The sequence below is a fragment of the Trachemys scripta genome, chromosome 12 (assembly GCF_013100865.1).
Source record: "Trachemys scripta elegans isolate TJP31775 chromosome 12, CAS_Tse_1.0, whole genome shotgun sequence".
NCBI classification, from domain to species: domain Eukaryota; kingdom Metazoa; phylum Chordata; order Testudines; family Emydidae; genus Trachemys; species Trachemys scripta.
The window spans coordinates 4,488,153-4,503,930 of NC_048309.1; the positions used below are offsets into that span (position 1 = coordinate 4,488,153).

Sequence of the window (15,778 nt, forward strand, 5' to 3'; positions counted from 1 at the left end):
AAAGGAGGGGGCTAGATGGGATGGTAAAGGAGTGCTGCTGGTAATAATCATGTCGCAGAGGCCAGAAAGGCGCCTGTGTTTCACGAGCCAGGGCAATGCCAGGATACTCCTGGACAGCAATTCAAGCTTCAAACCTGGATTATTGTGTGCGGTGGAGAATCAGAATTCAGAACAGAACACTGGGTGAAAGCTCGAAATGCAAATGAACCGGGTGAAAAAAATATAAACGAACATGAAGGTTTATAAGGAGTTCTCTAAATGAAGGGTACGAGAGGACACAAAAGCAATGGAATATTGCACCAAAGAACCCTTGATTCTCAGCTCTTAAGCCAGTCTTCTGCCACCACATCCTATTGAACCAGCCTACCCCGGAGGCTCCACAGCATTATAAATGCAGCCAGCGTAAGCTTCACGAACTGTTAGGAGTTTGCAGTTTTGTAGGCTAACAGTCGGGCGAGGCCTTTGGCCACGGCATAGTTTCTCTCGGCCAGCATTTCTGAGCTCTACAAAGAGGACTGCCTGTTCTCCCTCAGCTCTGACTGCATTGGCAGTGCAGAAACCAGTCACAGAGGTGGGTGGTGCCAAAGGTGGATGAAGCCAACCAACTAATCATGATTCCTCCATATGCCCATAAATAAGGACAAGGACAACCCAATGAACGTTTCCTGGTGCTGCTTCCGAGAGGCCGCAGTGACCTCACTGAGTGTGTGGATCCTGCATTTGCTCTTTTATGGGTATGCATTCTGGCTTCAGTGACTCAGCTCTCGTTTTAATTCACAAAGCAAAGCCAATCTCCAGGGGCTTGGCTCTGCCTTTCGTTTTTCTGGCTTGTCCAGTCATCTTATTTGCTGCTGCTAACGTTATCTCCTAGGACACTGGAAGACAGCCCAGTCTGAAGAGAGAACTAAAGCTTCCCCAGTAAGCTCTGAGGTATTGACACCAGTAGAGTCTGGGGACCTCTGCAGCCTGCACTGGGCCCAGAGGCCCTCCCGGTTAAAGCATGTCATTGGGGCGCATGAGGTTTCATGGTGCATTGGTTTGATTAGTCCCAAGAATGACCGGGTTGCAACTCCATTCTTAAAATGAACTGTCTCCAGCTACCACATTCATCTTGAGGTCTTTCCCCCTGTGATTGACTGCATCCCAGAGGGGAGCACGTCACATGTCCTGGTGACCATTGTCCTAGTTTGCCTCTAATTGTCAGCCATGTCTGCTGGAGAAAATGTCTTATCTCTGCACAGGACAATATTAATAAAAGAGAAAGAGAGAAGGTGGGAGAGAAGACCCTTGAGTGGTTTGGAAACTGTCTCTTATATTCCAAGCATGCGATTCAGGTTTTCATATCTGTGGTCCACAGTCCATCCCAGAGGTGCTCGGTTCACAGTGTTGGAACAATCTGCCAAGCAGACGGCTCGGCTAGGAGACGTTTCCAAAAGAAGCTGGAATAAGAAGGAAAGAGAGAAGAGGATGAACACCAAGCTTGTCTACACTTGACAAGCTTGTCTATACTTGAAACTCTACAGCGGAATGGCTCCAGCAGCACCACTATAGCGCTTGAGTGTAGACACTACCTATGCCAAGAGAGGGGCTCTCCCGTCGGAGGAGGTAATCCACCTCCCTGAGAGGCAGTAGCTAGATCAGCAGAAGAATTCTTCTACCCATCTACACCCTGTGCTAGGTCAGCTTAACTATGATTTTACACACCCCTGAGCGACGTTGTTGGGCTGCCCTAACTTTTTAGTGCAGACCAGGCCTTAGAGAGCGTGCCCACTGCAAAGCACAGAGAACTTTGCTGCATCTTTAGCGCTGCCACAAATGCCCTGCTGCACCCCACAGAGCCAACTGCCCCTCAGAGCTAAAAGAAGGGGCCCTTGGCTTAGACCCATCTTTGCTGTGACTTAGGTTGGGAATATGGCATTAGGCACCTGGCGCTAAAGCGTCAGAGAATTCAGTCCTGTATTGTTCCAAGTTTCCTCCTCTATTCCCTTGCTGTCCTCATTTTGGGATTGAGCCTTGGGAAATCCTGGGACAGCAGGCTAGGGCACCATGGAGGGTCCGCGGCTGTGGCTTGGGTCTAAGACACAGCTGCGAAAGGAACAATAGCATTGCCTGTGCTGACTGATGCTCTCTGCTAATCTCCAAGAAAGCAGAAGCTCCACCTTGTAGCTGAGTCCTGTTCTGTAGTGACAATGTCCAGGGCAGAAAGAACAGTTCTTATGCATGGGATCCTATTTAGTATTTAAAGGGGGTTGCTTTTAGGAGGAGGTCACCTATCCCCAGGGGGCTGACATCGTCAGACCGATTGCATGCAGGCCACCACATAGCCATCGGACGCAACAACTTTCAAACAGAGCCGACGCGGGCTGGATTTGAACCAGTGACCTACAGACGAAACATGCCACAGTCCATTACCTATCCCAAGCCATCTGCCCTCTTTCCCCTTTCAAGCCCCAAGAACGTTGGCATTTACCCAATGACTGCAGAGCCAGGCACATACCCCTGCAGTCACCAAAGGATTCATGGCTGTTGCTTCACAGCCCCTCCTCGCCCTCCCATGTACCTTGGCTGAGCAGCTGTAGGTTCCGGACCTCCTCCCGCACCTGGAGTTGCAGGACTTGCTGGAGGACCTCCTGCCGCTGAGACTCGTGAATAATGCCCATGCGCTGCAGCTTTTCCGCGTTCAGCCGCAACAGTGCCCGACCTGCCAAACACAAGCGAAGGGACAGCGCTCATTCAGAGTGACGGAGCAGCACCACTCCGACTCTCATCAGCGGCAAAATGGTGCGTGCTAAGGAAAGCCAGGCGCTGGGAACACCAGCCGGTTTCCATAGGCAGGTGCAGGGTGTTCTGGGCTGGGTTAAACATTGCTGGAGCTGGTGGGTATATCAGCTGCCAGGATCGATGTAAAAAAGCCACTAAGCTCCTTCCTATAACCAGATCGCTCAAACAATAGGAGCCACCACCCAAAACAGCATCTGGCAAGGCTTGAGTAAAAATGGAAGTGTGAGGCCCAAGGGGTTTCCCTGGGAACTGTTGTGGCAAACACAGGGGCTAGGGCATTGATTGGTGGAGCTGTGTGTGTCTGGGTGTCTCAGAGAAACAGGAAAAAGACCAGAGAAGCAGGGTGAGAAGCAGCAGAAAGCCAAGGATGCTGTCAGAAAAAGCACTGGCAACATGGCCCTGAGAAAAGCTGAGAGAGAGCTTTTGGGCTAAGCGCTGGCTGGAAAAGGGGCTTGGAACAAAGACACCGTCTCTTGTTATTTGATTCCTGCTGTGTTTAGGGAAACAGGACTTTGTACATTCTATGCAAATCAACAGGACTGCATCAGAGAATCACCTGACTCCATCACCAATTTCTCCTCCTAACTGGAACAGCGCACAGGACCTTGAAGTTTTGGCTAACCGCTTGGGTCAAAAGGTGCACGCTTCCAAAAGGCATCAGGAAGAGTCCTAGCACAGCGAGGGCCAGGTACCCAAACAGGCTTCAAAAGTGCCCCAGGAGTATTGCCCATAGGATCAAGCTGCAAACATCAAACACCCACATGCATAACCTGGCATTGGCATCTGCTAATGGGGAGGGGCGTGTTGAAAATTCATCCCCATAATGCAGAACAAATAAGCACCTGAATTCTGTTCATCAGAAAGGCAAGAAGGGAGGGACGGGGAGGGAAATGGTGACAAATGCAGCCCCCTCCAGCAGTGATCACCTAACACAGCAATGCAGCAGCCACCATACAATACAAGAGAATTACACCAGAGATGCACACATGTAGTGTTTGCCACGTTCTTAGGCTGAATCGTAATGCAGCTCCGGTAAGACTGTTAGTCAATTGAATTGTATATTGAGGACTCTCCCCAGCTCCCTTTGTGGGGAGAGACTCAGCCCTGCACTGACAAGCTTTTGGTCTGTCAGAATGACTTCTGTTGCCTGCAGTAAGTGCTCTATTGTGCCGAGTGCCATGCAAGGAGTACTGGAGCCTGGGCTGTACCTGGGGCCCATTCCAGGTGGTCATGGAAAGTAAAATCAGGAATGGGGGGAGGTGTTTTTCTGCAAATAAAGCCGTGTTGGCACGCTTGTTTCCAGCAGGGGGTGTCCTGCTGAATGCACAACTGGCAGTGTGCACCGCCACTCAGTGTAAACATTCCATTGTGGGTTCCGGGAGCCTGCCCTAGAGGCTAACCCGTGGGGCTCTCCCACAACTCAGCTGCGAGGGCTGTGCGAGCGCTCACACAAGGCTAGAACCAGCTTCTGTCTCAGCAAAAGATCTAGTCGCTCACCCTACTTGTTAAAGGCCGGGCTAAATCAAACAGAACCAAACAGTCAGTGGGCACCCTTCACCATCCTCTGGCAATCCTGAAAAGGGCAACGCTCCAGCAACGCCAATCACAAAGTGGCCCTAATCCTAATCCTGAAGTTTGGGTCAAGTGCTTGCCCCTCAGCTCACAAACTCCCTAAAGGCAGGCGCTTTCTATTTGTCAGCTCCATCTCCTGCATCAGGACATATTATTTGGAATGCCCCGGCTCCGCTCTTCTCTGGTACGCTGGCAATGTGAGGAGTTAAATTAGAAGTACCCATCGGAACACATTAATGTTTCCATCAGCGCTTTTAGTCACAGCCATTCTCCTCCAGTCCAGGGGCTATCAGAAGAGGGGTTTTACAGCCAGCTTTTGTCCCCGTCTCCCAGAGTACATTCGCTAATACTTCCTTTATTTCCGATGCAAGGACTTGGGTGAGCTGTTACATTAGTGCCGTGTCATTCCTCTAGGGCATGAGACAAAGGCATACAGCTTCCCATCTCTCTCGCTCCCTTCCCCGCTGCCTTCTCCTGGCAAAGCATTTTATGATCCATCTCTGCCTTACAAAGCAGGCTGCAGACTAGTGATTCTGTGTGAGGTGGAGAGGGAGGGAAAAAAGGCCGGGACTGAGTCCATCGCCTTTGCTTTGTGGGGACTGGACTCATTTTCTGGGTCTCCTCTCAGACAGACACACCCGTGGAGCGGACACTACTTTGACTACCAACACCCAGCTAGCTAATTGAAAACTTGAAAACATTAATTCTGCAGCTTCGCTTACTGTCTTTCTTGATGTTCTTCTACAAACATCCCTTTGTTCTTCAGATCAAACAGCCCCCGATTTACTATTTTAGGATACTCTGCTACAGTCTAACACCTGAAAAAAAGTGTAATTTATATGGCCATATCAGGTACCTAGATATTAAATACATATGTAAGTAATAACACCTGGCCAGATGTGCAGTGATACCAATACCTGCATAATGTAGGTAGATTGTGCAATATGAGGCTGAATATCAAAGACCTTTTAACTGCTTGAGAACTGCAGGTATTTACTATAATGAAACTTCCTTGAACTAGGTTATTGCTTGGCTTTGTTGTTATTTTTGGAGCAGGGAAAAAGCTGGTGTGGACTATCTTTCTGTAACAAGCTAATGAGCGCTGGCCTTTGTGGTTATTCCCAGTGACAGCTCGGCTAGAACCTTCATCAGCTGATTAGAGTCCTCCTTTGGTAATGGGAATGTAGCCATCCATTGAAATGAAAGAACAGGAGTACTTGTAGCACCTTAGAGACTAACAAATTTATTAGAGCATAAGCTTTCGTGGACTACAGCCCACTTCTTCGGATGCATATAGAGTGGTATTCCACTCTATATGCATCCGAAGAAGTGGGCTGTAGTCCACGAAAGCTTATGCTCTAATAAATTTGTTAGTCTCTAAGGTGCTACAAGTACTCCTGTTCTTTCATTTCAATGGATGGCTACATTCCCATTACCAAAGGAGGACTCTAATCAGCTGATGAAGGTTCTAGCCGAGCTGTCACTGGGAATAACCACAAAGGCCAGCGCTCATTAGCTTGTTACAGAAAGATAGTCCACACCAGCTTTTTCCCTGCTCCAAAAATAACAACAAAGCCAAGCAATAACCTAGTTCAAGGAAGTTTCATTATAGTAAATACCTGCAGTTCTCAAGCAGTTAAAAGGTCTTTGATATTCAGCCTCATATTGCACAATCTACCTACATTATGCAGGTATTGGTATCACTGCACATCTGGCCAGGTGTTATTACTTACATNCCACTTCTTCGGATGCATATAGAGTGGAATACCACTCTATATGCATCCGAAGAAGTGGGCTGTAGTCCACGAAAGCTTATGCTCTAATAAATTTGTTAGTCTCTAAGGTGCTACAAGTACTCCTGTTCTTTTTGTGGATACAGACTAACACGGCTGCTACTTTGAAACCTGTCATTGAAATGAAAGGGATTCATGTGTACACATTCCAGGGCAGAACTTTGTCTATAGTATGTGTGTGTGGGACATAGGACAGTAGCAGAATCTCAGATCTGAAGCCTTTCGGAGTTTGAGGGAGAAGCGGGTGGATCCTCACATATTAACCCGGCACTTAGGGCTTCAATTCTAGGTTGGATCCAGAACTGGGAGAGGCCTCGGGTATTTTCTGGTTTCTGTTTGGATGTAGCAAAATCTTGCGAGAACAGTCGCTCTGATGAGATTTTTGCTGAAGACGGTGGAAGTCTTACTGTAGCTGCTGATCTCACTAGATTTACATCTTCTGATATGGGCAAAATATCAGGATATCAGCAGAGCTGGCTAAATTTATTTTTCTTAAAACAAAAAAATGGCCCCTTTTAGAAAACAAAGAAATTCACAAAAAACTGGTGACTTTTATAAGCTTGTCTTCTTGTGAAAAAATGTTCACAACACTTTATCAAAAGCATTATCCAAATATTTTTATGTATTGAAAACTGATCTTGATGAAAATAGATTAAAATGTTTTGCAAAAACAAAACAAAAAAACATTTAAAAAATCCAGACAATGAAAAAAAAATAGGTCTGTTTTGAATGCTGCAAAGCAGAAACAACTTAGACATTTTGAAATTGTTTGCAAAAGGTTTTTTTCCAGCTGATCTTATGATATTCCTGACAGTTTGGGTCAACATTCTTGCAAGAACAGTTTATGAGATTTTGCTGCTGTTGATTTCTAACACAACACCTAGGCATGATTTGCCTTGTAGATGCATCTGAACTCAACTGAAACCTACAGTAAACTGAATCTGAATATAGAGAACAGAGCAAAAAGTCCCATTCACACATTATGTACATTCTGCAAAACGTTCCTTAGGCTCTTAGTTCCACGTTTTGCTCATATCTGAGGTGCAGAGTGCCCACTGTCCAGTGTCTCATTGGATTAAAGGTTTTTGATGGCATTTTCCGCCTCTTCCGTGGCTGCTGTCGAATGAAGAGGTGAACAAATTCCCATGTCTAACCCTACAGCTATCAGCACGCAATGCAATCAGCAACAAATGATGAGGTAGGAAATTGATATTATGAGGAACAGGAAATTTGTTTAATATTTAATCCTCAGTCATCTCTGCATTTCTAATGACTTTTCCAGTCACTCCCATTTTTTTTGGTCACATCAGGCGCCTTATTAATATTACATGAGATGAGTCTAGTTGTTGCATTGAGCAGACCAATAGGCAGCAAGGCAGATAGGAAGAATGGCTTAGTAACTTAGGGCACAAGATGAGGTTCGATGCCTGACTCTTGGGCCAGTCATTTAATTAAACCTCGCCTCAATCCCACATCTATAGAATGGGATTAATATTTTCCTTCCTCTCAGGGGTGGTGTAGGGGATAAAAGTCTGTGATTGATTACCAGGTGCTCAGATACAACAGTGGAGAACCTAGCTAGCCAGACTCTCTGGCATGACTGGATTCTAAAGAGGACAGCCTTCTGTTCAGCCGTTTCCTCTTTTCACACAAAACCCACAGCTTTTATTGGACCGACTTCCGTTGATTAAAAAGGCAAGCTTTTGATCTTACACAGAGCAATTCTTCAGGTCTGGGAAACGTACTTGGGGTATGTCTACACTACCCGCCGGATCGGCGGGCAGCGATCGATCCAGCGGGGATCGATTTATTGCATCTAGACTAGACGCGATAAATCAACCCCCGAGTGCTCTCCTGTTGACCCCAGTACTCCAGCGCCGCGCGAAGCACAGGTGGAGTCGACGGAGGTAGCTGAAGTTGCGTAACTTAGATCGATTCTCTCCCCCACCCCCCCCAGTGTAGACCAGGGCTCAGAGGGTCACAGTAGGACAGATTGTTAAATTTAAGGAGTTAGCACATGTTGCAAGAGACCATTCAAGGTGAAGTGGGCAGCTAACACCTCTGCAGCTGTAGGACAAAGGAGGGTTAGTGCCTTACAGATTGTTATAAATCCAATGTCTTTTACTGAGTCCATGATTTTTAATGGCTAGCACAGTAATGAATTTAAGCTCCCAGGCTCATCTTTGGAAGGTGGGGTGCAGGTTTCCTTTGAGGATGAGGACGGAGATCAGATATGGAATGCGCACCTTTCCCAGACCTGAAGAAAAGCTCTGTGGAGCTCGAAAGCTTGTCTCTTTCTCCAACAGAAGTTGGTCCAATAGAAGATATTACCTCACCCACCTTGTCTCTCCGATATCCTGGGACCAACACGACTACAGCTACACTGCAAACAACAATGGAAGATCTGTCTTTCACTAAGTCACCTTCAGGGGCCTAGACAGACACTTGAACGTAAGATCTCGCCTTACTGTTTATTTTAAAAGACTGCTGTGACAGAATGCTACAGGCTCACCCATCCTGACACAGCCCCCAGCCCTTCCCAGAACCCGTCAGAGTAAAGAGTTTGTGGCTAAGGAGCTCCCCTGAGGTGTTGGTTAGCAGAGGGCCAGGAAGAAACTCAGCTGATTAGAGCTGGTCTTAGCATTCTGGGATGGGAACATGAAGCAGTTTTTGCTGCTGCCTCTCCTCATGGCTGCCTGAGCAGGGAAATGGAAGAGAAACTTACTTAAAGAAAGAAAGGTAGCTGAGATTTCCCTTTAAATCAGGGATGTCAAAGCCCTCATAGCACCCAAAGACCAACTTTGCCTGTCGCAAGACATTCCCCCTGCAATGCCCTACTTCCACCACGCTTGTCAGTGAGGGTTTTAAATGGCCTTGGCTCTGGGTGCAGACAGATCAGAGCTGGGCCCAGCACCCTACACTACAGAGGCATGACTCTGGCTTGATTCATAGAGGTAGGGGTCTTGTGCAGAGTTCAGATCTGGGGGTTGATTCCAAGCCCCTGAAATGGTATTTGGATCTAGGGGTTTGGCTGAAGGCTCCCCTCTAGCTCTGAGTGTGGTGTTAGCTACAGGTGAGGACTGAGCTGTCTTGAGGGAGAGGTGTTGGGGAAGCGTGAATCACAGTCAGCTAGTTATGTTAATAAACCAAACCACCTGTATGCAACAACCACCGAAAGTCTTTACTCATCGTCAGCATTTTTCAATTAGTACCAGCTGGAGAGGGAGCATCTACTGTACCTGTGATAGCGTGATGGGAAAAGGCCTCCACATAGATGAGATAGTTATGGGGACAGTGTTTCTTTAGCCATCTGCACACATCCTGCTGGGTCCATAACACCACCGGCTTGGTAAGGCTGCCTAGCGTGGGGCTGGTATGGTAAATACCATAGTGATCACAGGGACGACCCTACAGAGGTTTTGAAGCAAGAAACAGAGAAAGGGGAGGGTGTTAATGGACTTCAGTACCACCAGGAGGAAAAAAACTCAGCCATGGGATGAACAGAGGCCAGGCTGAAACATCGCTGGAGAAGAGAGAGATGCTTGGATAGTCTGGAAGGGAGAACCCCACTGTTGGTAGCAGCAATGCCTGCATAACATTGCCCAAGCGACTTTGTAAGATCATCCTAACCCTCCTAATGGTCTTTTTCTTACTGGCTTGTCCAGAAGCAGCCTCAGCCAAGTTGTAGGAAACCTTCTGCATGGACAGAAGCTAACAATGGGAGAGAGGAGAGGGACAAGAACTCAGATCCATGGCAAGCCTGTTGACTATGCCCCAGCTGCGTGTTCTACTCCTGCATTTTCCTGTCTTTCCCAGAAAGCCGGCATTCAGGAAGGATGTTGCATTGCATGGGCATGCCATGACTGCTGCTTACTGTACTAATCAGGATAATTTCCCTGTCAGTCTGTCCTTCCCCCATCTGCTCTCTCTGCCCGTTACCTCATCCTGCGTTTAGATTGCAAGCTGTGTGGGACAGGGACCGTCTTTCCCTCTTTGTATGCACAGTGGCTAGCAGAAAGGGGTGCAGAGCAGGGCTCCTAGGTTGCCTACATACAGACTAATAACAATACAGCATGTGATGCAGCAGCCTTTGTCTCAGAAGCATTGTCACTCCTGGTACTGCCCTGATGGTCTGCATTGCTCCTGGCAGTACCTCTCAATGTGTGTCTTCGTTCAACTGGGGAGCGTGCACAGGCGGATAGCACCTGTGCTCAGCTACTCGCCAGTAAGCACCCTCCACAACTTACCACTGCTTTTCAAACAGCCGAGGCCCAGCTGCACCTATATTTAAAAAAAAAAAGTCTTCACAAGAGCACACATGCTTGGAGCTGCCTGGGCAAACAGGGTAAATTCACCTGCACGTGGCGAGTGAAGCATGACCCAGCCTTGTTAGCCCTCGGAGGCGCACTCGTCCAATTTGCATCCATAATCATGGAGGTTCTTTCGCCAGAGCATTTCTTGCATGAGGGCCTCTGTCTGGAGAGAACAGCGCAGGCAGGCTCCCAAGAGTAACTGCAACCTGGGCCCCACAAAACCTTTCAAGCCAATACTCTGATCTCCCCCAAACAAATAACTCTTGTCATCTCTCTTCCCTCCATATCCACCAGTCCCAGCACCTTCCCCTGCAGGCTGCCAATCAGTATCAGCCGTGAGGATTGTTTGGGGGAGGCACCTGTCCAGAGAGGATAGGGCTGAGACCCGCCCAACTCCTCACACAGACTGCAAACAGTTCCTCATCAACATCGACCTCTGGTGGATGAGAACCAGCAACCCGGGGCCTAAAGGCGACCTCTCCAATTGCCGATCCTTGAGCCACCTGTGATGGGTTCTCCCCCTGGGTGCTACCTAGAACTGGGGTACTACTGAACCCTTTGACCCACCAGCCAGGGCTCCCTCTCACACTGCGCTGCTGTGACAAGATGCAAAGCCCTCAAGCTTGCACTTGGACCAGCATTCACACAGCTGCAGTTACACGCAGGCTTTCTAGCCCCCAGCTTCCCAGCCTAGGACCCCAGAGGTGTACCATCCTGCCCTGGTCAAATCTAGCCGGTTTGCCTCTCCCTCAATGTGAAGAGGGCCATGCACACTTTTGGTGACCAAGCTGAGATTTTCCCCAGACGCTTTAGTCAAATGCAAACAGGTTTGCATTAAAACACAAAATAAGTTTATTAACTACAAAAGGATGGATTTTAAGTGATAGCAACAGATCAAAGCAGATTACCTAGTAAATAAACAAAACCACAAACTGAGCTTAACATACGACATAGGTAGGATATGAATTAGCAAATTCTCACCCCGAGTGATAAACAGGTTGGCAGATTCTGAAGGCACGAGTTGCCTTTGCTTTGCAGCTTGGGTTTCCCAGGTTTTCATACACAGGCTAGAAATCCCTTTAGCCTGGGACCATCACTTCCCCCAGTTCAGTCTTTGTTCCTCAGGTGTTTCCAAGCGAGTTGTTGTAGGGAGAGTGAGATACCATCATAATATCATTTCCCCCTTTTATATCTTCTTCCCCTTGCTGGAAAGCTCTTTTGCTGTGACCTGGGTCAAACAGTTCCCATGGTGGTGCTATCTCAGAGGTTTCTCTTGTACGCAGTTCCTGGGGTAATCCTTGTGCTTGTGTGCATTTCCTCAACAAGCCATTAACATTGTTTGGCCTTTTTCCTGTTGTACCCGAAAGGCTGCTTGTGGGTGTTTTCAACCTCACAACATGTTTCAGTAACACACACATGGCCAAACTTCATAACTTCACATACAACGATAGCACATACAATCCAAGGAGATATTACTGTCTAGCAGATCAAGAATTTTAGAATGATACCTCACAAGGCAGACTTTGTACAAAACATGTCCTAATGACATGACAGTGGTGAATAAGGGGGTGCCTGGATGTCACACCCCCACTCCCCCGCTGGGTGTGATTTAATGCTGGCGTGGCTGCTGCATCTTCCCCTGGGTAAATGGGAGAGCTCCACCTTTTTGAATTCCCATTTCATTACTGTAAAATTGGTGCTGTGCTAGAGCTTGATGAGGGGCGGGGGACGGAAGGGGGGCCTGTCACGTGCTGTTTCCTTCCCTTTCGCAGACGAGTGTATGTGACGTTCCAGGGAACCGTTCTGTAAAGATGTCCCAGCCAGCCGTGACTTTGCTAGTTAGGAATCCAATTACAACGAATGCTCAGAGCTGTTACGCACTAATGCACTGGCCAGAAAGCACTTGCTTAATCCTTCCCCCTGCCTCCACCTGCCCTGAAATCCTCAGTCACACATAATGCTGGGAGATAACAGCTCCTTCCTCAGCTCCCTTCCCAAGGGGGTTGCGCCTGAAGGCAAACTGCAATGAGCTCCCAGGTCTAGCAGTTACAGGGCTCATCCAGGACCTTCTGCAGCCACCAAGGGGATCAGCTGCAAAATCAGCCCCCCTCTCCAGTGTGTTCCCTAGGTCCAGCGGGGAGGAAGAGCAGTGGTGCAGGGTCACTGTCCTGGCAGGATCATTTGGGGGACAGGGTTAATCTCCAACTCACAAGACGTTGGCCCTGACCAAAGGGGACCTGAATGCTTACATGCCCCACTGAGCAAGCCAGGACATTTCCCAGCAGTGCCTGGTGCCTTGCTGTCCCTGTAAGGATTGCCAGAGCAGAGCCGTCAGGCACCGTCTCTAAGAGCTGCCAGTGCCAGGTGAATCAGAGGAAGGTGCAAGCTCCATCCATGGGGGCCGCTTGCTCATGGGGAAGTCACTTCCCTGCCCTGGCAGTTAGAGGTTGGCTCAGCCCAATGCAGGAAAGGTCTTCCGGTCTTCAGGGGCTGGTCCCTCAGTCCCTCTCGGAGCAAAGGACCCACCGCCGAATTGCCGCCGAATTATGAAGCGGTGTGGTAGAGCTGCTGCCAATCGCGGCTTTATCTTTTTTTTTTTCCACTTCGCTTCTTGGGGCGGCGAAAAAGCTGGAGCCAGCCCTGGCCAGAGCGCAAGACTCCCCAGCACTGTCCTAAAGCAGCAGGGCTGAGTGTGCGGCACCCCGTGTGACCTGGAAACAACAACAGGCTGGGACTCGCCCCCCTCGACACTCAGCCCCGTGGTTTGAGTGCACGTACCCAGCACTGGACTGGGATGTCCAAATGCTGCCAAGAGATTCAAATGGGGAGTTCAAGCGACATTTCACAGCTCGCTCCAGGGATGGTCCTTTCAGAATAAGCCCAACATTTGGAAGTGGGCTGTAGTCCACGAAAGCTTATGCTCTAAAAAATTTGTTAGTCTCTAAGGTGCCACAAGTACTCCTGTTCTTTCTCCCAACATTTGAGACACTAAAGCTGCCTAGAAACCCCCTCCCCCGCCAGCACAACCACCTTGTGCTTTGCAATGCTCACGAGATGGGTACGGAAGCTGCAGCCCACCATCCTTTGCCATCCCGGTATGCTTGCTGGGCATCCGGCCCTTGCTTGGCTTCAAGACGCTCTCGGTCTCCATCTCATCCCCAAATTCTTTATCCCACTTACACTGGGATACACTCACAAAGAGCCAGAGTGAGGGAACAGGTGACTAGCTCTTTGCACGTGCACTGCACCCATTCTCTCCAGACCAAGGGGGCCACCCTCACAGATTGCAGGGATTGGGCTGATTTAATCTGCGCAGTGCAGAAAGAAGCAGTCGCCAATGATGGGAGGTGACGGGATGGATGCATTGACCATTATGCAACAGAAAGATAAGGGCTGGAACTGCATCTACAGCTCACAGTTCCTGCAAATGACTTAGCCAATAGACCTGTCTATGGTCCACTGTTGTCAACCAGGCACCAGCAAGTTACCTCCAGCAAAATGCAAAAACCCTGTTGATGGCGCTGGGAGCACATGGCCTGGGCTGGCGCAGTGGACTTGGACCCTGTTGTTCTGAAGAGGATGGAAGAGTACAAGAACAGCTTGAGATTCAGCAAAGGCTCCTCTGGTCCTGGTGGACCTGCCGGCTTGCTGGTGAGAAAAGTTTTTCTGTAGTCAGGCTGCTAACAACTGGAAACCCCCCAAAAGAGAGACACCAGGGGACCACTCACCCTCTGTCCCACCCCAGTCGTGGATCCCCTAAATATCCCCACAGAAACTCTTTATCAATAAACTCCCTGCACTAGGAGGCGGAGAACCCTCAAGCATCCACTTTCTTTCCCCCGCGTCTCTAGTGGTTAAGAGCATGAGGCTGGGAGCCTGGATTGGAATCTTGGCACGGCCATGCAACCCTGAGCAAGTCACAGAATCATAGGAGTGGAGGGACCTCGAGAGGTCATCTAGTCCAGTCCCCTGCACTCATGGCAGGACTAAGTATTATCTAGACCATCCCTGACAAGTGTTTATCTCTCATCCTCTCTGTGTCTTGCTTCCCTCAGCTGTTAAATGGGATTCCTTATGGAGAAGCACAGGGCTCAGAGCGCAGTGACCCTTGATGCCATGCCAGAGCAACGACCTACCTGCTAGCCTTACTCATTGTCAACCTTGCTTGAAGCTTTTCTCTTAGTGGTCAATATGGGAAGAGACATCGTTGAAAAGCAGACTGTAGAGCCCCATGGGGGGGAACAAAAAGGCACATCCGGTCCCTTACCCAGGATCCCAAGACGTTTTCAGGCCTTACTCTCATGCTGTCCCAGCCAACATTCAGTAGAACCTGGCTTGTCAATGGCTTCAGTGCAGCCAGAGGTAGATGGCACATCCCTGCTTTCATTCACTCCAGCAGACCCTCCACGGCAAACAAAAGTCCAAGATTCAAACTCATTCTGGTGGCAATGTGATAGGGTTAAACTTGCCTCCTAGGCTATGTCACAAATATATTCCTCACACCGAATTCCTGCCTTCGCCTTCACCCACCTGGGACACAGTCTCCCCTCTCCCACCCAAGAAGCTGCCTCCTGCAGCTGGCCCATGCACTCTGATTCTGGACAGCGCGGTCATGCAGACCCGAATGTCCCACCAGGGACTGGAGCTTTGGCCCTGGGTGCACATCATGTGTCTTCATTGCCCTGGCCAAGTTCTGAAGCCTGCAGGTGGCTCTGGAGTTGTGGTAAAGTTTTCTTCTTCCCATTTGATTTTTACAGAAACTTCAGCGCTGCAAGGTCATTGCAACCTGGATTAAGCTCAGTACAAAGCAAATAACATGTCCCGAGCAGCAATAGCAGGGCGCTGACTATTCCAATCCTTCACAGAAAAGGTTTCTGGCCAGCAGGAGTTCTCTTCCTGTCAGGAGTCAGCCCAATTAGGTGAGGAAATAGGCCTGGGAGACCAAAGTCCACAGTTCCTTCTTAGTGCTCCTGAAAAGGAAGGTAATAATAGCCTTGGCTGGAGGCTGACACAGTCCACAAGTACAGCAATGGGGCTCTGGGAGAGCTCATCGCAGGAACTACCTGGGCTGGGGGCCATAAGAAGACCCCTTTCTACACAGACAGCGGCGGCTCCAGGCACCCACACAGCAAGCGCGTGCCTGGGGCGGCAAGCCACAGGGGGAGTGGGGGGGGCGTGCCGGTCGCCGTGAGGGCGGCAGTCAGGCAGCCTTCGGCAGCATGCCTGCGGGAGGTCCGGCGGTCCCGTGGCTTCGGCAGTAATTCGGCGGCAGGTACGCCGAAGGCGCGGGACCGGCAGATCACCCGCAGAAACGCCGCT

General features: G+C 49.3%; 1 protein-coding gene across 1 annotated transcript in view; it reads right to left on the reverse strand.

Moving 5' to 3' along the window:
- Nucleotides 1-335: 335 nt before the first annotated feature.
- Nucleotides 336-15,778, reverse strand: part of SAMD10 (sterile alpha motif domain containing 10) — a 39,387-nt gene continuing 23,944 nt past the window's right edge. The window contains exons 3-5 of the mRNA XM_034787867.1: nucleotides 9,386-9,554; nucleotides 2,561-2,701; nucleotides 336-1,439 (exon numbers count right to left, since the gene is read on the reverse strand). Coding sequence (XP_034643758.1) covers nucleotides 1,417-1,439; nucleotides 2,561-2,701; nucleotides 9,386-9,554 — 333 coding nt within the window. The 3' untranslated portion in view covers nucleotides 336-1,416. The remainder of the gene's footprint in view (nucleotides 1,440-2,560; nucleotides 2,702-9,385; nucleotides 9,555-15,778) is intronic.